This window comes from Balearica regulorum, chromosome 5, assembly GCF_011004875.1.
Source record: "Balearica regulorum gibbericeps isolate bBalReg1 chromosome 5, bBalReg1.pri, whole genome shotgun sequence".
Taxonomy (NCBI): Eukaryota; Metazoa; Chordata; class Aves; order Gruiformes; family Gruidae; genus Balearica; species Balearica regulorum.
In genome coordinates, this window is record NC_046188.1 from 27,388,367 (window position 1) to 27,411,295 (window position 22,929).

General features: G+C 42.3%; 1 protein-coding gene across 1 annotated transcript in view; it reads right to left on the reverse strand.

The window, feature by feature from the left end:
* Nucleotides 1–12,196: 12,196 nt before the first annotated feature.
* MIPOL1 (mirror-image polydactyly 1) overlaps nucleotides 12,197–22,929 on the reverse strand; it is a 200,622-nt gene continuing 189,889 nt past the window's right edge. The window contains 1 exon segment of the mRNA XM_075753955.1: nucleotides 12,197–18,607. Coding sequence (XP_075610070.1) covers nucleotides 18,541–18,607 — 67 coding nt within the window. The 3' untranslated portion in view covers nucleotides 12,197–18,540.

The following is a 22,929-nucleotide window of genomic DNA, read 5'->3' on the forward strand; positions in this document are numbered from 1 at the left end:
AGTGGTAGTTCAGATTTTTAAAGCCTGGAAAAACTGTATGTGCTTCCAGACGTATCTTGATGTTATGAAAATATGTTTCTTTCACTAAAAATAAAGAAAGGATAAAGTATTTTTTCACATATTGTCTGACAACAGGGAAGTTCTGAACTTTCTGGCAAATGCATATTCATCTGAGAAACCAGAACGTTTCAGTCTACTGTACTGGCAGATTTGTCAATACCTTTAAGTTTCTGGTAATACATAAGACTTCAACACACATTAATATGTTTTCTAAGGCATGAATGTGTTCCCATTGTATATATTGTCTCCATTCTAGAAATGCTGGAATAGAATAAAAACTACAGTATATATTAATCAGAAAAGACATTCATGGAAAGGAGTCATTCCTTTTCAAATTTGTAATTTCAGAAGAAGGAAGGTACTTAACGAGGTAGATTGTTTGTGACAGGGCAATCTAAGAACAATCAATATATATATTTTGGATCGAATACTTCATATGAGTGAGATCCTCCAGACTGCAGCAAATACACAGCACATGTTGATGAGGTCGTGAAGTACAACAGTCCTGTTCCCATGCCAGTAACCTTAGCAAGGAAAAAAAGTAGGAGAGGGAAAACCACAGAGAAAACATCAGCTGTCATTATACTTAAAAAAAGAAAAAAATGTATCTTTTTCTCATTTTTTCCCTGGAAGTATCAATAACGCCTTTCAATATTGAGCTGCAAACCACAGCTAAACCCCTATGAAAATAGTCAATATACAGACACACGAAGACACAGAGCTCTTTAATTTACCAAAGGCACAGGCAGGAGCTCTCCTCATCTGCAAGGACCTGGGCTCTATAGGCTTTGCGGTTTGGCACAGGCAACACGCCCGAGCCAGTACGAGCAGAGCAGGATACTTAGAAAATTAAAGATCTGCGTGGCAAAAAAAAAAAAAAAAAAAAAAAAAAAAAAAAAAAAAAATCTTTTCCAAAATAACACTGGGTTAATTACAAAATTATTGCTCGGGTTACTAAACACAGAGGCTTCTCAAAATGATCACAGGAGGAATTAACGCTCGGGCCGCTGAAAGGCCTTTGCAATTACAGCGGGTGACAGGCTGGTTTGCCCGGCACCCCCCTCCTCGCGTCGGTTTCCGAGCGGTTAATAGGGCTTCGCTCCTTTTGGGGGGCGGAGGGGCTCCCCGGCCGGCTGCTGTCGGCGTTGCCCCCGGCTCCGGCGCCCCGGGCGGTCACTAACGCGGCTGGGGAGCGCCGGGCGGGGGGACCCGAAACGCAGCCCACGCCCTCAGCAACGCGCGGGGATTTCCCCCCTCGCCCGTCCCTCCCCCGTCCCTCCGGCACACACCAATCCCGGGTGTGTGGGCTGCCTCCGACGGCACAGGGATTATCGGTCCGGGGCGGTGGGGGCGGGGAGGCTGCTGCCGGGGACTGCGGGCAGGGAGAGCGAGCGGGCCGGGGAGCCTCCCCATGCACAGCGGAGGGGGGGCCCGGCGGTGCCTCTCCCCTGCCAGCCCGCCCGCTGCGAAGCCCTAGGGAGGGATCGAAGGATCTGGCACATTTGTCAGCCCGCGACTGTGTTGAAATCCGCCCCCCCCGCCCCCCCCCCAGCTCCTTAAGGCAAGGGCTTAGTGCCCCCCGCCCCGCCAGACCCGGCTGCTGAGCCAGCTCCGGCCCATCGCTGCAGGCAGCCGCCGGCCGGGCAGTCCCCGCGGGCGCGGGCAGCGGCCGGAGCGTTCCCGCACGCCGGGGATTTCCTCCTCATCCTGCTCCTCCTTCTATTCCTCCTCCTCCTCCTCTTCCTGCTGCCGACCGAGCCCCGGAGCGAGCTGGGGCAGAGGCACCCGGCGGCGGCGGCTGCCGGGGCGCAGAGACCCGCACCCGCGCTTCCTCCGCGGCGCTCCGCGGGGCTGCAGCCGCCTTCACTCCTCCGGCGGTGGGGGGGTGTCGCTTGTGCTTCCAGCCACTGCTGAGGCGCCTGGGCTGCAGCTCCCCGGCGGCTGGGTATCTACTAAAAAGTGCCTACCTGCCTGTAAGATTATTTCCTTATTTTTTTAAACACGAGTAACTCTTCTTCTGATCAGCGGTTTTCTTAAAAAAAAAAAAAAAAAAAGAGTAAAAAAAACCCCTCAACCCCCCTCATCTAAGTTGGGCTTAAATATATGCCAATGGCCCCTGTAATAATCATGAAATCAAGCCACCTCCATGCCAACAGGGTTGCAGTGTGTGTGAGAATGCCAGCCCTGTCGAGGGTGGATGTGAAATCTGATCTTGCTTCGGGTTCAACCGAAAGACCAAAATGATTCATGCTTGACTGTGTCTCCTTGATATTTCTTATTCTGATTTTTCCTGCTTCCTCTCTCCTGTCTCCTGGTGCACACTCATTCCAAGGGGTCCTTCAAACACTCGAGGAGTGTAAGAACAATGCCATATGCAGTATTTCCTTGAAGGGTTTTATTACTAGGCTATCTAGAATGAAAACAAACGGCATTTCGCAAAACACCTCTTTAAAAGAAAAGCAGCCGGCGGTTGTTAAAAAAGGGGAGGTTACATGGCAAGCCACTGGTGCATTTAATAGTATCCTCTCTTTGCTTCTGAGCCGCACGATATTTAGTCTTTATTTTGAACAGTTGTCATGAATGCCTGATTCCTGCCTTCAGTTTTAAGAGTTTTTCTCCCCCCGATGATGGACACCATTTTTGCTAGCGGGGGTGGCCCCCCCCTGCTGCCAGGTGTCTGCCACATCTGCCTGCAGGTGAAGGGAGACAGCACTTAGCAAGAAGGGCCGTGGGCTTGGGGAAGCCAGGCTCACGCAAGACCTTGGACAGCCAGGGAGAGGGCCTGTGACTGTGGAGCATGAGAGAAGCAGGGATGGGAATAATCAGCAATAAGGGCTTGGAGGAAAGACTGAGGACGTGGAAGGAAGGGATATAAAGCAGACAGTAAACGGGGGAAGGTGGTCACAAGTCAGGAGAAACTAAGGGACGCTGGGAAAGGGAAGATGACTTCAGGGAGCAGATGGCTGATAGGGAATAGGGGATAGTATGAAGGTGGACCACACCTGGAGCAGCTGTCTGCCTTTTCTAGGAAGTGAAGAGTAATAGGAAAGCAATCTACTGGCTGTTCCCCCCCCCATGCAGATGACAGGAGACATACAGTGGAAGTCCGCCTCTGAACAGCAAACAAGGAAGCTTGCTTTTTTATGTGTGTATTTAAAGTTGAATTTTGACCCCGAGCTGACGTCATGCAAATCAAGGGTTGGATGCCTCCCTCTAAAGGCAAAAGAAATCCAAGGAATCAGGTTAAAATGAAGAGTTAGTAATGTTTAAATATCCCCTGGTTTGGGGTGTAGGGGAGAGGCTGACTCAGGGGTTTCAGAAGCTGCTGTCACTTTTGCCAGTGGTCAGGAATAACCACGGCTGTTTATTTGCAGTATGCACCAGGCCCTTTATAAACCCACAGAAGGACAGTCCCTCCTGCCACACTGTGCAGTCTAAGGACTTGCAAGATAGGATCATTAGGTGTTTCTTGGTATTATAAAGTCACAGTGTCTCCAGGTCGGTTTTAAAGCATGTAAGAGCATGTGGAGCATACTACTGCAAAAGTTACAAAGCTATAGGCAATAGAGACTCAGGTTAGATAAGGGGCTGGCTGGGTGGAGCTGGTGAACAATGCACGAAAGTGCTTTTCTTTCACTGATCTTGGTTCAAATTAAGGTTAAATTCCAAGGGGAGTGTATTTTTTTTTTTTTCTCTCAACCTCTCTCTCTCCAGGAAGAGATTTTAAAGGGCATCATTTTCAGTTAAAAAAAAAAAAAATCACAAAGAAAGATACATGTTAATACAAATGTAGCATTCCACAGAGGGGAGCTAAGAGGTGCTGGTGTCGCACCCACAGCTTTTATTCAGCCAAAGCAAGTTCAGCAGTTTCAGCACCTGGCAGGAGCAGGATTGATCCTGCTGTGAAGAAATGGCCATAGCAAAAGCAAGACTGCATACAAGCCACAGAGTCCATACAGAAAAAATGCTGATATACAGGAGTGGAAGATGGGATTATGAAAATAATACACAGAGTTCAAGTAATTTTTACTAAAATGGTACTGTTCTTACTTTGTATGGCTTGGAAATCCATACCTGTACCCTTGGAAAAAAAGTAAATTAAAATCTCATCTATGTGAGTATAAACCAGAAGGAAATAGAATATGAATTTTGCTATTAAATCTACAAAATTAGGTGCTGCATATGAAAAAGGTAACAAGGCTTCCAGCTAGCTACTCTGAGACCTGCTTTTGCTGGGGAAAAAAGAAAAAAGAAAAAAAAAAAAAAAAAAAAAAGGAAAAAAGTTGGATCAGTTTCTTCACAAAGCAAACTTCATAGAATTTGTTTTGCAACCTGTCCATCATTAGTTTTCTGCTTTAGAGCCAACGTTCCAGGGCACAGTAGGAAAGTGCAATAGATTCTGTGTCCTTCCAAAATCTGAAAGCAGAAATGCCGTCTCTCCTGTGATAAGAGCTCCCCAAAGTGCAGGGGCAAAGGTGGCACACATTTAATGCTGGCTTTTCTTTGGTATGACAAGAGCTCTTGAAAATCAAAGGGGAAATCTGTGGTCTTGATCCCATGAGATAGTACGAGTTTGCTATAGGGGGGTTCTTGGCTTTCAAAGGAGTCCACAGGACCTCCGCCCACACACTGCTCTCTAACTAGAGGGGTGCAGCCAGCTCCGCCATGCTCAGGGCCATTTGTCATCCCTGTGACTGCTTTTGTCTTTTAAGAAATATGAGATATTGAAATATGTTATATGCCAGCACAAACTACCATTTCTCCCCTCAGTAGTAAGACTTATTTGCCACATACACAGTACATACCACAAAAACATAAACTTTTCTGAGCTGTGCATCTTTTTCCCCATCAAACCAAAATATTTTGCCCCATCAATAAGATGAGTTGTCTTAAAATTGACCCTCAGCAGGTCCTCATTACCATAAGAAGGCTGCAAGAAGTGATTGCGTCATGCATCTTATATGGCTTTAGTGTCCAAGGTAGCCATGCTAGGTGTATTTCAACCTAAGTGTTAACATTCTGAGGAGTACTTTGGTCAAAACTACTACTTCTCCTCACCAGTCCACCTAAGTAACATTGTTTTCAAGTTCTGCAGAGCACACAGCTCTGGCAGCATTGCTTAATCAAACAGTGGTAATTTAGGGTCCATCAGTACCATAGCTGATGATCAAATGCAGCCATTATTGATGGACCTGAAAACTAAGTTACCAGCTGGATATCTCTCCAGCTGTGGGGGGCAGACACTGCTGTCAGGTAGGGCAAAACTCAAATGAATTCAAGGTACAGCCTCATAGATTTTGTGAAGTGCCTGCCACAGAGGGCGGATGCTAGTTTTGGCATTCAACTCTGCAGTTCTGTTCTTGTGATATCCTTTCTTACAACTTTGAGTCCTGCTTTTGACCTCTTCCCTCTTAACCAGCATCAGTGCAGTGTTTCTCCCCCCGCCCCCACCTTTTCATGGTCAGTGCGGTATCGCTCTTCCTACTCAGCAGCTGTCATCCTTCACCGCCAGCCTTGCCCGCCTCTTGGCACTGCTCCTTGTCACACTTATGCCAAGAACAGTCTCGCCCCCCTCCCCGGCAGCGGAGCAATATCCCGGCCCATCAGATCTGCCCCCAAAATCACTTCTTTCCATTCACATTCCACTAACCTCTACCCAGCCACTATTCTTACCATCCTTTAACTTAGCTCAAATTACAGTGTAATTAAAATCACCATGGAACACAACTAAACCAACAAGATTAACCACACAATAATAACTTTTTTTTTTTTTTTTTTTTTGTAGCAGCCTTACTAGACATTTACCCGGCTTCAGCTCTTTTGACTTTCAGACAGTTATGACAGGGACCTATTTCTTTCCATACTGGAGAAGATTCATGGTCCAGCAACAAAAATACAGGACATAGGCATCACAGTTAATGAAGCAATAGTTCACTGAAATGAGCTTCCTAACTCTATTTTGCCATCTTTCTTTCAGCTTATTCTTTCATCATTGTTTTCTGCCTCAGATTATTTTCTGTCTGGATCCATCCAGAAAATTTTAGGGAGGAATGGACCACAAATACACCTATTCTGACTCCAGGACTCATGCTGAGCATGAGGTCCTGTGGTCATGCTGTGCCTTAGAGAACAAGCATGGTCCTTGGAATCAGGAAAGTACACAGTAAGGGCAGGGAGAGATCAGCTCCATATAGACCATGCCTGAGAGCAGGAAAGGGGTGTTGTGTCCAGTTCAGGTATCTGTATGCCCAAGAATTAGAAATGCCTTACTGTCTGAGAAATACTTGATAATACTTGACGTCAGAAATTCACCCTATTCAGTTTATCCAAGAGAAGATTAATGGCAATTTCTTCACGGTCTCTATAAATTGCTCTTTAAGTTCTCAGAAAAAAGCATTTTTATGAAACCTTCTGGTCTGAAGTTGAAAGAGGACGAAGACAGACTAGAAAACAAGTTCAATAACAGCAGTAGATTCTCTGTGGAGTCCTTAATCAGGGATCTGTAACTCCCCACACATCTGAAGCTCCACCTGAAGGCCTGGGACCTGTTTTAGGGGTGGCCAACAGACCAAGGGTGCTTGGAATTAATACAGTTCTGGTTGGTATCCAGCTTTCCTAGGGTGAGTGCACCAGAAAAGCAACAGTAAATCAAGGTGGAGGAGCCTGCCATGTGATTTTTATACGTTGAACCATTCTACAGGGTTTCTCACCTTTACAACACACAATAGCTTTTCAAGCCAAGGAAATCTTTTTCTTTGGGTTGAACTATATTATATGCATATATTATAATTACCATAAATTGACATGTTAGATAGATAGATACATGTGTTGTATATGAATCACTTAGGTAAAAGAGTAACTGAATAGGAACTAAAGACATAATTTACAGGTTTTGCAAGCAGGGGGGTGGGGTGGAAGGAGGGAACAGGACATGCCTATGGCAGGTGGTGGTATATCTCCTACACATCCTGGGTCAAGAGGGTAATATGTGGTTCAGCCTGCCAGACCTCAGCTCGCTTTACTACTAGTGGAAAGCAATAGTCACAGCACCTAGTTAGACACCTGCAGCAGGTGGTTTTAGAAGAACTCTAAGAAGATAAAATGTTAATAGCCCTGAAAAAAAAAATATGACTTTTAATGACATGGCAGGTAGCAGGTCACCTGATAACAAATGGTTGGCTCCACAGGAAATGGGACTCTGTGAGGGTGAAGTTCTGGATGAAACACCTCGTAACATGTAACGTTAGTAATTTGCAGACTATCAATGCAGATTTCAATGACTGGAAAATTACAAAGATAATGCCATTACTGAAATTCAGGGTGGATAGTTACAATGGGCAGTTGTGGATTTGCTGTATAGGACTGTTGAGAACAGTCCTGTGGGATTTCACAAAAACACACACTGATGAAAGTGTATTTTCTTTAGGCACAGGCAGTTCAGATTTCTAAGAGTCTTACTCTATTGGGTCTTAGAGCTCTGGGGAAATAAAGTTATCATGAGCAGACAAGGAAAATGTGAAGGAAGCAGGGCATTTAGCTGCTTGAAAAGCAATTGAGCTGAGTTTCTCCATCATGCGATCAAAGGAGAGCAAAACTGTGAAGCTTTCTGGCCTTAGTTCCAGCACATGCCGTGGCAGTGGTTGCAGTTGTGCAGGTACGAGCAGTGCCTCTCACTCTCCACAGATATCCCTGTACACCGGCAGCACAACCCTGGGTCAAATCTTTGCTTAACACAGAGCGCAGAGTGAGTTTGCACATCTTTGTACTTGCTTCTCCTGCACTTCAGGCTCTCAGAGAGCAAACTCTAATCCAGAAGGACTATAAATGGGTGCAGTTAGTCCCATATGTAATGCTTTTGGGTCAGAACAGGGGAATCGCAGTGCAGCAGAGTGAGCCCTGCTCTGTGCAAAACAGATGTCTCCAAAGAGCAAATTCCTGAGGCAGATTTCACTCAGGATGCATCTCCATTTGTGTTTTGGTTTGTGTTAGGGGTGCACTTTAAAAGCCACTCTCCCAGTTGGCTCCACTTTCTGTGCTTTGGTTCGCATCCCCAAGCAGTCTCGATGCACTCAGGATACCACAGAGATGATACTGAGAGATGTGCTGCTATTGCTGAAATCCCTTCCCTTTCACAGTATCACTGCTATATCTTTGGGTGGCCTGAAACTCCACAGGAGTGGAGCAAGTATCACTTCTGCAAAGCTGAACATTGCTGCTACTGGCAAGATGGAAAAAAAAAAAAAACCCAAGCAAAAATGTTAGGATGGTAAAATTCCATTTTGTTGACTCTCCTGGGAAGCTGTAACCAGCTCCAGCGTTTTTTCCAGTGGCCCAGTAGCCAAATATTAGTCTACAAAGCAGTCCAACAGAGGTATTATTTTTCTTAAAAACTACAAAATTCCTTCCGTACATATAAAATTTGTTGCATATAAAATATGATTTTACAGCTTGACTTAAAGCAACTACTGAGCAAGTAAAGGCACGTAAAAATTTAAGCCACCGAATGACAATTTTGTTGTACACACAGCCCTTACTTTTATTCACACAGTGGCAACTCTTTATCTTGGACTAACAGTGGAGACAGCCCAGAATGAATCCCTTAGAGCTGTAAATTAGCAAGGACCAGATCTTCCAGATATTCCCAGTGGTCACCAGTCTGGCCCAGTGAAAAGGCTGCAGCCCCTCTTAGCCCCCTTTTGGCTAAGCCAAAATCAGCTAGGTTAAGCAAGTCCTGCTCATTCTCTACTCACTCGGACAGAAGAAGCCACGACTTTCTAAGCCAGAGAGTGGGAACCCTTCGAAATGCGATACAGGGCTGTGGATAGCTAGAGGTGGCATTTCACGAGTACTCCTGAGGCAGAACAGTGCTTTGACATCTGGAAACGCTGCAAGCACCAACAGAGGTGGTAACATATGCCTGGAAAATCCTCAGTCTAGTTTAGTCAATTCTAATCAGGCTCAGAGTGACGAAATACAACATACAGTCAAATGCTCATTTACATACAGGCATTTACATACAGGCAAATGCTCATTTAGGCATTCCTTTTACCAGTCTGGGGATAAACTACTATTGTTACTCATTCTCCTTTTAGATGTGTGCTGAGATTTATTGATGAAAATTGTAGAAAGGATCAGATCCTATTAAATATAATTCAATAGTTACTGTTTTGATATCATAACTTTTTATATCATATTTGTACCAAGAAAGCGTTAGCGATAGGACAACTGCCATTTCTGTTGCTCAGTCTGTAAGAAGTAGAGGGGGGACTGCCGCTTTTCATATTGATTATACAGTGACCAAGACAGCTAAATGTTAATTAGCAGCATTGTTTTATTTGAAATTTAGAACCAAGGTAGCTTGCCCTATCAAACAAGAATTTAGTGAAAAAACTGAACACAGTTTCAACTGAACAAAATTTCAACGAATTTCCTAGCCTTATGCTCACACATCAACTTTGACATCAATGAGACACCTACTTTCAAATATTACAACAGCTGCGTCTTGCTTTGACTTCCACAAAGTTTTCAAGACTTCTATATGTAAGCAAAGCAAAGTATTTCTGTCACTCATTGTAACAGCTTTTCCTCCTTTTCTATGTCTGAAGCACGCAAAGCTTCTACACTCACGCGTTTTTGGATTTCACCCAATTCCTTTCTGCTGTTCTGATCAAAATTTAATTTCTATCTTGCATTTTCTCTGCCAGACTGCTTTAGCAACAACAGGGCCAGTCCAGGTATCCTGATTTGTGCCTTCCTTGTCTAATGGGAAGAAGAGTTCAAGTCAAAGCTGTGATTTACCCACATCTTTCTCAGTTTGCTGACTGGATCACACGTTGAGAGGTCATAACGCTATGTTTGATATGGTGTTTTGGAGCCCCACAGCTCCGTATCCATATCCAATGATGTCGATATGGAGCCCTACATTTTTGGACTGTGGATGAGGGTAGCATCTCCACCAGTGAGAATTAAGTTGAACTGGTCTGCCATACCACAGTCATAGCTTGAAGCATTTAATTTTCTGCCACTGCCATTTTAAAACAACTAATATAACAAATGCTGTAGCTGATCACATTCCTAATATTTACCTCTTTGCGCGTCTTCCTCTCTTGCTTAACTGCTGGTAATGTTAGTAACCATCATCTGTGATATTGATGTCCTCCATGCATTGGTAGAATGTTAGGGGTGAGACAGAAAATTTTCCCTATATAAAGTGGAAGAAACAAAGCTGATAATTTTATATAGCGTGTTAAAGCACCAAATGGGGTGATATTAGTGCTATGATCATGTGTTGATGGAGACTCCCTGCTGTTTGTTATTCTTATTTCTAGTCTAGTATACTTTCACAGAGGCTGCATCTGAGCTGAGTATGTTCTCTGAATAAGTGAAATATCCAAGTGAAGAAATTAATTAATTTTTTGAAAAGCTTTTACTTACAGATATTTGAAATCCTGCTTCTAAGCAAAATTTCAACTTCCAAGCTGATATCCGTAAGTTGATATTTATACGAACTTAGACACCAGTAACCTCATTTCACATAGACCGATTTTTGAAAACAGCTTACCTCTTTGATTACAAATCTTGTGAAATAGTAGCACTACATCAGTGGAAGTCAAATACTAATGAACAAAGTCCTGAGGCTTCAGACAATGAATTGGAGTAGTACCAAAGTAGTTTTTAATTTTTGCATCTTAATATTTTTTTGCTTGCATAAGTTTGGCTCTGGAATTAGTTCTGCTAATAGTCCATGAACAAATATACCATTGTTTCCATCCTTTGAATTCTTTGGGGAACCATTAAATTTTTCAATTGTATGTGAAGTACAGTGTGCACATTCATGTGTGAGTGTTAATCATTGTAAATTCATGTAAGGTATTCCGCAAGGTTTATCATATCCTTGCTTTACCACAGCCACTGGCAAGCAGTTGTGACCAATTCTACCACGTATATTGCTGTTTTACCACGTGACAATGGATCTGCTTCTATCATGTTCAGAAGCCATTCAAATAATGAGTTGCTTCTGTGAATGTAACACTGTTTGGACCTTTGGTCCCAAGTAACCATGGAGGAAATATGCCAAACTCCTCCTGATGACAGCTTCTCAGAAAGGAGTGTGACCCTTTGCAGCTGGCAACACACCAAAGCACGTGCACAATTGCAACGATGTGCTCCAGGACTTGTTGAACTGGGGTTCTTGCAGGCTTTGAAAAAAATAAAATAAAATGGTGGTTTCAATTTATATATTTTCAACTTTTTAAGTTTCAGTACAAATCTCAAACTTAGGAGAAAATAAAAGGTGATTTTTTTAAAAAAATAAAAACTTAGACTAAACATTGCCTCTGCCCACCCACACCCCCCACACCTCCCCCCCAGGGAAGGAAAAGGAAACCAACTCCAGGTGAAAGACAGCTTTTCCTTGAGCTAGTCTATTTTATCAGTTCAGTTCAGTACACCTTGTCAAATTGTTTTCTTTATTGCCTGGCTCTGCACTCACCATCAGGGTTAGTACTTACTCATCACAGTACACAGTATGACTAAGAGTAAAGCACTGCAGGATTTGGCCACTATTCCTGTATTTGATTAATTTTACAACCAAGTCTTGGCTACCAACATGAAGCCCTAAATTCTGAAAATGCTTCTGGCATTGTATTTGTGATGTTTAGTTGAATAGAGTTACTGGGTAAATGTTACCTTAAAATTGATCAAGTTAATGGCAATATTTTACAATTAACAAAAAAAAAAAAAAACCCAAAACAAAACAAAAAACCAACCCCAAAACCCAACTCCTTTAGCAAAGACTATTTTAATAAAGGGATTATAAAATACAAAAGAGAGGGAGACAGGTAACCTGAGATGCAATTTTGGAATGCAAACTTTTAGTTCAAATGTGCAAGCTTGAACTTAACAAATGTTTAAAATATTTGAGTTTTTCAAATGGTGCCAAAATAAACCATGTCTTTTCTAAAGACTACATATTTAGCTAGGCACTGGCAATGTAAATCTTTCAACCATTTCAAGTATTTGTTTAAAAGCCTCCCAGAACACGTGTGCTCCCAACAAAACTGAAGAATGAAATGTTGAGACCACTGAAGCTCAACAGCTGACTTATAATCAACCTAATATGAGAACACCACTTTGGTTTTTTGGACTTGTGAATACATTTTATTTACCAATGCATGAGAAGAACAAACAGAGAAAGTCCAGTTCTGCAGACCTGATGTGAAATGGTACAGCGATAAGAGTCAGTACATGTAACGCTGCAATCGCAGCAAGCACAGTATTAGAGAAACTGCTGGTTCGTGATTTCATGTGCTTCACGGTTTATTCTTGCACGGGAGGAAAAATCTTCTGGGGTGCAAATTAAAAAGAAAAAACCCCAACAAACCTAACAGCCTTTATCTGGAATTATTCTAAATGAAGAAAATAAAGGCACAGAGAAATCCTGACATTTAGATAGCAAGTTCATTTGTGTACGTGGATTAAAGATGTTACAAGCCTTGATCACCTGATAAGAATATTTATAAAGCCATTTAATTTGAAAATTAAGGTATCTTGTAAAATGTCTTGTGATTTGCAATAAATAAATAAAGGCGCCTGTGACAACATATTGACATTACTAAACTATTTCAATATGATGGCTTATTTATAAAAGCAGTTTTAATATTCCCTTACATTAATGATTAACTAATGAATCTTACTTTCTTGTGAATATATTTAAAGAGGAATCAAACCGACTTCATCTACAGGATTCCACTAACAAGACTGAGCTGGCTCTGAACTTTTCAAATATCAGCAGTTTTCCCAACAATAGTGCAGAAAACTGTGCTACCAATTTTGGGCTGTGGGCTGAATGAAAAACAGTACTAAATGACTAAAGGTCCACAGTTCTTTTCTGTTAAAGTTGATTTGTCACAATATTGTTAATTAGTGAGGGCTTAGGGAAGGCTTACTATGAATATAATTACAGTGCTGAAAAGCATTAATAACACTCTTATCCCAAGCCAACATGATGCTATTTACATATTTTACTCTGGCATATACCAGAAATGGCTCCTAATGCATAACGTGCTGCAGGATCATCAAGAGAAACACACAAACTCTCACAGGGGAAGGGCGTTTCGGAGTATCTCCGTGCTCTTCAAGACAGCAGGGACACTAATTTGACCAGTAATTACAACCATCACCATAAGCATTGCCTATGGTGAGCCACCTTTCATCATGAACTGCTGTTCCATTGGGAGGCAAGTGTATTGCTACTCCTGGTACATCATCTGATGCAATCCCATCCTTCTCTCATAAATTAGGACGGAAGTGACAATTGCATTTGTCTGCTATATAGGGCAGGCTTCTTTTCACCTTCAGAGCTCTCTGTGGACATCAATCAGTTCTCAATCAATAAACTATATGATAAAAGCCAATTAACCTTTGTTATCATTATTGCCTATTTCTACTTGCCAGACCAGAATTCCTGCCCTTGTTTTACTGAAAAGCAAAACTCAGACTGGGTTCAATGGGGCCAGAAATTCACTCGAGGGCACTAAAGGCTGGGCCTGCATTACTGGACCTGTGTGACTTTTGCTGTTCACTCCACAGAGATGCTTTTGCAAACTCCCCCGAGGAGCCTAGGCACCTCTTCAGGGGCTGCATACCTTTTATGACTGTCACTAAGGGATTTGCCAAAGACCACACACCAGGTTGTTAGCAACGAAGTGAGAACCCAACCATTTCCGAATCTTCGCCCCTCAGCACAGTAAATTTCCCAAGGTCCTTTTTAAAGAAGACAAACATTTCTAGCTGAATTTTAAAAATCAACACCTAATTTAATTACGATTCAAAAAGTCATTTATCTACAGGATGACAAAAAACCCCTAACTAAAAAGCTCACTGAATTTCAAGCTACTTGGTACAAGACATAACACAGAGTCAGGCAATATTTTTTCACGTAGGTACAATGTGTCAGAAGGAAAATTATGAAGCAAAATTATCACCTAATTTTACTGAATCGAGTGTTACCCACAACCAGATGTATCTGACATTAAGCCTGCTAGACTGCTTTTGCCTGGCCGATCCTATGTTCCTAAACAAAGCCAGCTGACACAAGAGGATGGAGGGCAAACAGTCTTGCTGTATGAAGCCTGCTCTCACAAAGTTATTTGCTCAGAGGCGGAAAGACTTGGGGCAAGGTGAGGACTTCTTGATACTCCTTGGGGAAGGAGGAACTTCGCACATTCATGCATGGAAAACAAGCCCTGATTTAGTAAACTTGCATTTCCAAAGTAGCAAACAAGCTTCCTCAGCAATCCTGGCAAGGAGTAAGAGGAAAGATCTTTACATGGAAAAATAAGTAGTTAGATGAAAATAATGGGTAAGAATAAATGTATCATTTACACAGTGAAGGAAAGTTACTTTATTGTCCTACAGGCATCTTTGCCCCAGAGCCCATGTTGTTCAACTTAACTAAGAAATCACCTTGAAAAGGGCGTTAATTTGGAGAAGGTGATATTTCATATCACCATATTCAGCATGGAGATGCTGACGATACAGTGTTACTGTGAGTAGTGAGAAGAGATGGAATAGGAGGTCATGGTCACCAGGGACTGCACATTAAAACAAGAAATGTCATTCAGTACCCACAAATGCAACGCTATGCATTCAGAAAACAGTTCTGTCTTCATACACCTTATGATGAACTCTGAGCTGAATATTGTAACTGAGGAATGAGATTTAGAGTTCTTGTTATTATTACAGAAATATTAATTCCAAGAAATCATCTGTCATAAAGCAAATCCAATGCTAAAAATGATTACAAATAGCATAGAGAATAAACCAACATAATTATGTCACAGCTTGTCCATATCTTGAATACCAGGCACAAAACTGGTTGTATCTCAGTAAAAACACTGCAGAACTGGAAAAGAAATAGATTAACATGACATGGCAAATTAAAAACATGAGGCAACTTTTTTACAAGATGCTAAGGGTTCTCTCTGGAAAAGACATGGTGGAGGAAGGATGTCAAATACATAAAATCACAAGGGACATGGAAACAACATGAACAGGGAATGGTTATTCACTGTTTCTCTAATACAAAAACTAGGTGATAGCAAATGAATAGAGCTGGTTCATAACAAGGAAAAGGACATATTTCTTCATTCAGTGCATCATTAACTCCATAAGTCCTCGTGACAGGAACAAGTAGATACTAAAACTTGAAATGGATTCAAAAAGAGGTCATGAAAAAATGCTGCTAAATACAAAGACACCACCACCTCTGGCTCAGAAAGCCCCTGAATAACAAATTGGTGGGACACCATTTGGGAGAAAGGTCACTAGTGCTGGCCTGACTTTATACCCTTTCCTAGGCATCTTCTACTGGTTATTGCCAAAGGCAGTCTTTGGGCTAGTTGCACCTTTGGTCTAGCACAGTACGGTAGTCCTTACATTTTTATCTTTGTTCCTTCCTCACCACTTCCTTAGAGCAGAAGTGGTTCAATAGCACTGGCAGCTCAGGAGATCTTGTCTTTCTTTCACTTGGTGCACTAAAGCTGGATGAGGACAGTAGGAAGAAGAGCAGCTGAGTCACCCAAGCGCTGGACAGCAGCACACAGGAGATGGTGAAGGGGCTGGGAGCCGGGGTGACCGTCCTCCGGTCTGGAGGCATTAAACTTTCTTCCCACTGAATAAGTGTGGGGGAGAGGCTCCAGACTCACTGGCTATCTTAGGATTGAGCAAAGGTCAAAAAGGAGCACTTCAGGAGTTTCTAGAAGTGACTTGGGTAAATTTGGCTTGGAGGAATGCTACTTATCTCCCTGCAAGGGGTTAGGTTTGGTTGACTGAAACTAGGAGGAGCTTAGGTGTGCGATGAAGGTTTAACGTGGAAATACTTGAAAGGAAAAACAGGCATTGAAATGTGCCGTGTTCCCCCTCCCCCCATCAAAAACTAAAATTTCATTTTCTTCAGCTAGACTGTCCTATCATGACATCTGTACAAGCAAACATTAAGAGGGAAAACAGCATAACAACATTAAACACAAAGCAGAAGTAGGCAAGTAGAAGCCTTAGGAGCTACATCCACCCTGCCTGAGCTGGCTGGACCTGGGAGCAGCTTAAAGTCCACCGCGCTCCTGAGATTCACTGCTGAATTTGGGCTGCTTAGAGACTACAGCTGCCTTCTTGAGCAGGTTTATAGAAGCACTGACCTGACCTTTCTGCTCACCTTTGGTCATGTGACAAAGACATACTGAATACAGGGAGATGTTTGGGTCACAAATATAACTCTAGGTCTGGTTCTCCTGTATCTGTGAGGTCTACAGTGTCTGTGTACCCCAAATTTTCCTCCTCACCTCTCAATTTCTCCCCTCCCTGTAGGAGTCTATCCTTCAGCCTTTGAATCATAAAATGGTTTGGGTTGGATGGGACCTTAAAGATTATCCAGTTCCAACTCCCCTGCCATGGGCAGGGACACCCTCCACCAGACCAGGTTGCCCAAAGCCCCATCCAACCTGGCCCTGAACACTTCCAGGGAGGGGGCATCCACAGCTTCTCTGGGCATCCTGTTCCAGTGCCTCACCACTCTAACAGTAAAGAATTTCTTCCTAATATCTAATCTAAATCTACCCTCCTTCAGTTTAAAACCATTACCCCTTGCCCTATCACTCCATGCCCTTGTACACAGTCCCTCTCCAGCTTTCTTCTAGGCCCCCTTCAGGTACTGTAAGGCTGCCGTAAGGTCTCCCCAGAGCCTTCTCTTCGTCAGGCTGAACAAGCCCAACTCTCTTAGCCTGTCCTCATAGGAGAGGTGCTCCAGCCCTCTGGTCATCTTTGTGGTCCTCCTCTGGACTTGATCCAACAGGCCCATGTCTTTCTTATGTCAGGGGCTCCAGAGCTGGACACAGTACTCCAGGTGGGGTCTCACGAGTGCAGAGTAGAGGGGCAGAATCACCTCCCTCGACTTGCTGGTCACACCTCTTTTGATGCAGCCCAGGACATGGTTGGCTTTCTGGGTTGCAAGCGCACACTGCCAGGTCATGTTGAGCTTCTCATCAACCAACATCCCCAAGTCCTTCTCCTCAGGGCTGCTCTCTAATCCATTCTCCGCCCAGCCTATAGTTGTGCTTGGGATTGCCTCGACTTATATGCAAGACCTTACACTTGGCCTTGTTGAAGCTCATGACGTTTGCATGGTCCCACCTCTCCAGCCTGTCAAGGCCCCTCTGGATGGCATCCCTTCCCTCCAGTGTGTCGACTGCACTGCACAGCTTGGTGTTGCCAGCAAACTTGCTGAGGGTGCACTCGATCCCACTGTCCATGTTGCTGACAAAGATGTTAAACAGTGCTGGTCCCAGTACTGACCCCTGAGGAACACCACTCATCACTGGTCTCCACTTGGACATCGAGCTGTTGACCGCAACTCTTTGACTGTGACCATCCAGCTAATTCCTTATCCACCAAGTGGTTCATCCATCAAATCCATGTCTCTCCAATGTAGAGACAAGGAGTTCAGTCCCAGGGCACTTCAGGAGTACACAAAGAAGAGGGTTGGCAGTCTGGCCTCAAACCCAACCTGGATGGTAATCATGCACTGCAGAGCAATCAGAGGTCTAGAAGAAGCAGGTGAAAAGTCTTGTAGGAAAGGGGTGAGGGGCCCACCTTACACTGAAAAGGTGAATTTTGACTCTATAAGGTGGTTTCTGAATATTTGAGAGACTTTCCCTCATAGGAAAGGACAGAGGAGTGACTAAAAACAATACAGGAAAACTTCCCAACTGTCTGAGATACCACAATGTCACAAGGCTTTCATGTTGCAATTTATGAAGCTGTATCTCCAGTGAAACCTAACATTTCTTTTTAATGTATGCTTAAAACGCCATGTACTGTCAGTAGCTATTCAACCGTTGTATAAAGCTATACAGGTATCCTTCCCTTAGATGTAGCCACAGTCACTAGCTGCAATTCAATGAGTAAGGAGGAAAAAAATCTCCAATATACTAGGCAAAGATATTTCTAGAATGGGAACCTACTTTACCAATTAATATATTTAATGTACAAATACTGGACTGTTTGCAGTCTCACAAATAACATACGGGATTTAAATTTTGAAACTGCTTTGCAGGATTTTGCACCTGAAGCCTGCAGTATTTGAAAACATGATCAAGCTGTGCCTTGCAGCAGACTATAGTCTAGTAACGCTGAGAGGACAGACTGTTAAAATAAGCATCTACATCATTTTTCACAGTACACAATGCCACAATGCATCTGCTTAAAAACAAATATATGTTTGCAGTGAAACATTTCAACAAATCAGAGAACTCAGCAGCAAAGTAGTTAAACATTTATGATTTGATTTTATCTCAGCTTGGAATGTCGCTGGAGTGTCCCACTTCTAACAACTGTTTGCTAAGTTAAGGCTTTAGTGTTTACACAGTGCTGAATGAAGCAGCCTGGTCACCAGATGTGAATGCTTCCTTAGACTAGAGCTTTCAATCAGATCACGGTCCTAATGGTCCCTGCTCCAACCTTCTTCCTCAGGACGTCCACCAGCCTTTCCAACCTGAGAGGGGGCAGGGGAGAGGGAGAGGAGAGAAAAAAAAAAGGAAGCTAACGTTAGGAATGTTCGGGCTGAAAGAGACAGTGTTTGCACTGAACCAAGCTGTCCTGGTGGTGGTCACGCTCAGAAACAAAGCACTACTGTAAAAGACAGACATTCGGGGAGAATTCAGACAACTTATGGAAAACTTTTTAACTTACAACCCAACCCATTTGCAGTCAGTGATATATAACAACTCACTTTTCTTTTGTAGTACATGTAGTATCTGAGGTCCCCATAAGGCAGTAACACAAAACCCTGTGCAGCAATCCTGGGGCGCATATACACTTCGGTCTAAGCAGGACATTCAGTTCTTGCACTTTTCAAAATATGAGTGGTCCATGGCTCTTGTTAAATGTAACACTTAGCTGTTGTTTCCCCTTAAAAAATACCCTGCCCATTATCCAACAGATAGTTTTATTGTCCAGTTTATAAATTTATGTCTAAAACTCCATGTGATTTATGTCAAAAACTTTTAAAAAATACTCAACAGGCCAAGCTTCTGAGGATGTGGATGATGATATTTTGAAGGTGGCCCATATGATTATTATGTTGACACAACTATGGAAAAATTAACAGTCTAAAGTAGGAAAGAGCTGCCTCTTCCTCTCTTAGTTTTAAGGCACAGGCTATAAGCATGTCCAGCATCTCATTGGCTTAATTTTTCTTTGCTTTTGTTAAATTATGTAGGCAAATTCAAAGGCCTAAGTTTGTTCAGCGTTTTCCATTTGCACACATTTATCTTCAGCACTCCAGTAATCATGCATTTAGGATATTTCTTCAATTTATCTGTATGTTATGGAATCCTTCAATGAAAGCTCTCCCACAAATAAACTATATAAAAGCAGACACTGTCTGTAGTGGAACACTTTTAGAGCCATGTCCAGCATATTATAGACACAACTTCTGTAATGGATAAAATGTGCAGGTTCAAATAGCTGTATCCACTGTTGCAATGTTGACCATTTTTTCTTATCTGAAAAGACAGTTTTGGGTTTTTGGAGTTTTTTCCCCAATATATTATACAACACGAAGAATGCAAATAGGAAATAAAAATAACACAGCTTTATCAAAATTGCCAAATTAGTTTTATCTCATGGATGCATTAGTAACTTCGGTGCATGAAAACTAGTTAACACATCTTGGATTTATTGCCACAAGTCATGACTAACGCACATGGTACGTATTGAAACACTCTTGTTTTCCAGGAACCACCAAGCACCATGAAGCTACACCTTTCATTGTACTCACCAGGTGACTTAATTGCTGAAACAAGATTAAGAATTCACCACCCTAATGTAATTATCAGACACCAGGAAATGCATGTGGAAAGTTCAGCTGGTTCTAGCTGTTCCACAGGGACTCTAAAGGAGTGAAAGCACAGGTGAAAAACTAATGCTTAGCTACTCCTCTCCTGCAGTTTTCCATGTATCGCTTTTCTTTTTTAACCAACTAGTGCATTTTTCCTCTTTTTGTAACACACATCTACTGCACTTCTTTGTCTTTATGAAGACAGCACCCAGACAGTCTATGAGAACTCAGTGTGGTCAGTCCATGCAAGTATAAAGTCAGGGCTTTCACAAGCTATTTGCTCCTGAAAGTTTTCTCACAGTGGATAAACCAATGTTTCCTGGTTCTAAGGGTTTTAACTCAGTTACTGGTAGATAACAGGTAGGTACTGGTAGGTTGTGGTTTCCTCAGCCTCTCTTACTGAGAAGTTTCCCTGTTAAATCAGTCAGTCTGTGTGCAATTTCAGAAAGCAATGGCAGGTCAGTCCTCACTTTGAGCAGCATGTATGTTCAGAAGCTTTGCAGCTTTCTCAACCACTCTATCACTGGAGATCTCTCTCTCTCACACACACTAGCACCCTCTCTAATGTGCTTCAGAGACACAAATCACAGGAGAAACATTTTAAACTGTCTGGACAAACAGAAGGTTTGGGCTGCAAATTGTCTTCCGGGAGACAGCAGAAAAATAGTAAAATCTGAGTTCATTGCTTATTTAAATCACTGTTCAGTTAAAAAGAAATGCTGCGTGGCTTATACAAATGGGAGAAAAATTACTTCAATAATTGAAATTTAATTTGGGGAGACACAGGTTGGAGGTCACTGCTTACATACTGTCCTGCAATTGGGCTTAGATGTGCACCACTCTGTGACCAAGCAATGACACTGCACGCCAGAGCAGACAAGTTAGCGAAGAGCTGCCCATGTTTGAAGAGAAATACCACTGGGATGAAAGTAGCTGTCTTCTGTTTAACCTTGAAACTGTCAGGCTTCATTGAAAATAATGAGGCTTAACAATCATAGCTTCTGCCTTTCAAATGAATGATGACTGAAATCATCAAAATGAGGTATCCCGCACCAAACACAAACCGTGCAGGGCTTATTTGCCTTTTGTTTCAGTCATGTGTGGATTTGCAAATTTATTTATTCTTTATTAGAAGAAAGAAAAAAAAAACAAACAGCAGGGTATTAAGAAACCATACCTTTGAAAGAGATTTAAACAATAATGTAAAAGAAAAACTGTAACAACTATTTATAAGATAAAAAACAGAGGGCAAAATTCACCCCTACACAGACACAAGACCCAATATACCACTGAAATCCCACTTAAGCCTACAAAATAAAGCTATGGGCTGAATCAGTGGTTAATAACTCTTGATACAGGCCTCAGGGGGCTTTTCGGAACGATAATCCCGGACTCTTTGTTCACCAAGGGCCCAACTCTGCCATCCCAACTCACACTAAGCAACATTTTTCTTTGTGAGTAATAAAAGGCAGCTAACGAGGCCATTTGTGTCGATGAGGTACCGCTACCTGCAAGGGGTGAGGGTGACCCTTGTCGATAAGGCTCTGTACCCTGCCCGGTGGGATGCTGTGGGCAGCTCCTTCCGGAGGCTGAGCATTTTAATCTGCGGTAAAACTGAAGGAATAGTCTTACACCTCAAGATCAAAGGTAACATAAATATCTAAACAGACAAATGGGAGGTGCTGGGAACTACCCTAAAAGTCTTGGTGTTTGCCCAGTTTTATTCAAAATATGTAAGACACTGACCTGAAGAAAGCAACTTTTATTACTTTGTCAATCATGATGTATTTGCCAGTATAATCTCACCATACTTTACTTAACTGAAAGCAATACTGACTATGTTTGACCATATACTAAGACACAAATTTAACAAATGACATTTGTCTTTTTGCTTGTGAAGGGTACAATCCTCATAGTATAAATTAAATGCACACTATGACACTATCTTCTCCTGAGATGTAAGACAGACACTCATTGAATTTGCATTTCATGAAGCAACCAAACAAGTCATTCCAGAAGAAAGTATTTCAGCTGGTGTTTTATGTCAGACAGAGGAATGATATGATGGGCAACTCAGCTGCAGTGCTGAAGGTCCAAATGTGCAAGGACAGACAGACACGTTTTGGAATGTTCAAAATGCCTCTTAAGATCTCGTTCCTCATTCTCACAGATTGCAAGTTCTTGCTTAGAGATTTTGGAAAATCCCAGTAGGTGACCTTTGCTATTTCTTGGTACATAAATAATTCTAGAAAATCTGTCCCTTAAATAAATTGTCTTAGCAAATGCCACTTCAGCACTCCCTACACAATTACCGTATGTGTGCATGCAAAATGAGTACAAAATGGCATATAAAATACAGGAACAAACTATGTATTCAGATGGATAGGTATGACTTTGATTTTATTTATACTGACTGACACATACCCAAAGTCAAAAAGTCCTGCGTTTTTCGGGATAGATAGAATTTGCATCCATGAAAAGCACAAAGGTGAGAGCTAGAAATATTCTTTACCTACACGACCTCCTTCTTTAATGCTCATCTCGCTTCCATGAAGTGGAAAAATAAAATACCCCCACAAATTAGGAAAGGGACATCTGGTCCATCATTATTTTTAAGTTAGCAAAAGACGCATCACTGTGAAGTGTCTTGAATTGCAGTGGCTTAATTATTCTTCAATACAAATTTGGAATTAATCGGAATTTAATACAGAAATATAAAATATTTCCTTGAGGGGCTTGCTGCTATGACATTACCGGTTTGAATATGTACTTTTAAAAGTGTTGTAAGCTTTAAGAAGGTCCTCATCTTTAGAAGAATGCTACTTAAACAAGAACATTGCTAGGTGTGTCTTCCCCAAGACAAATTCTCACCATTCTCAACTCCTCTTCCACTTATTTCAAATTGTGTTCTCTTACCACCTATGCATACATCTGACAAAATGCCTGTATGGACTGTATGCTGTTATATGGAGTGT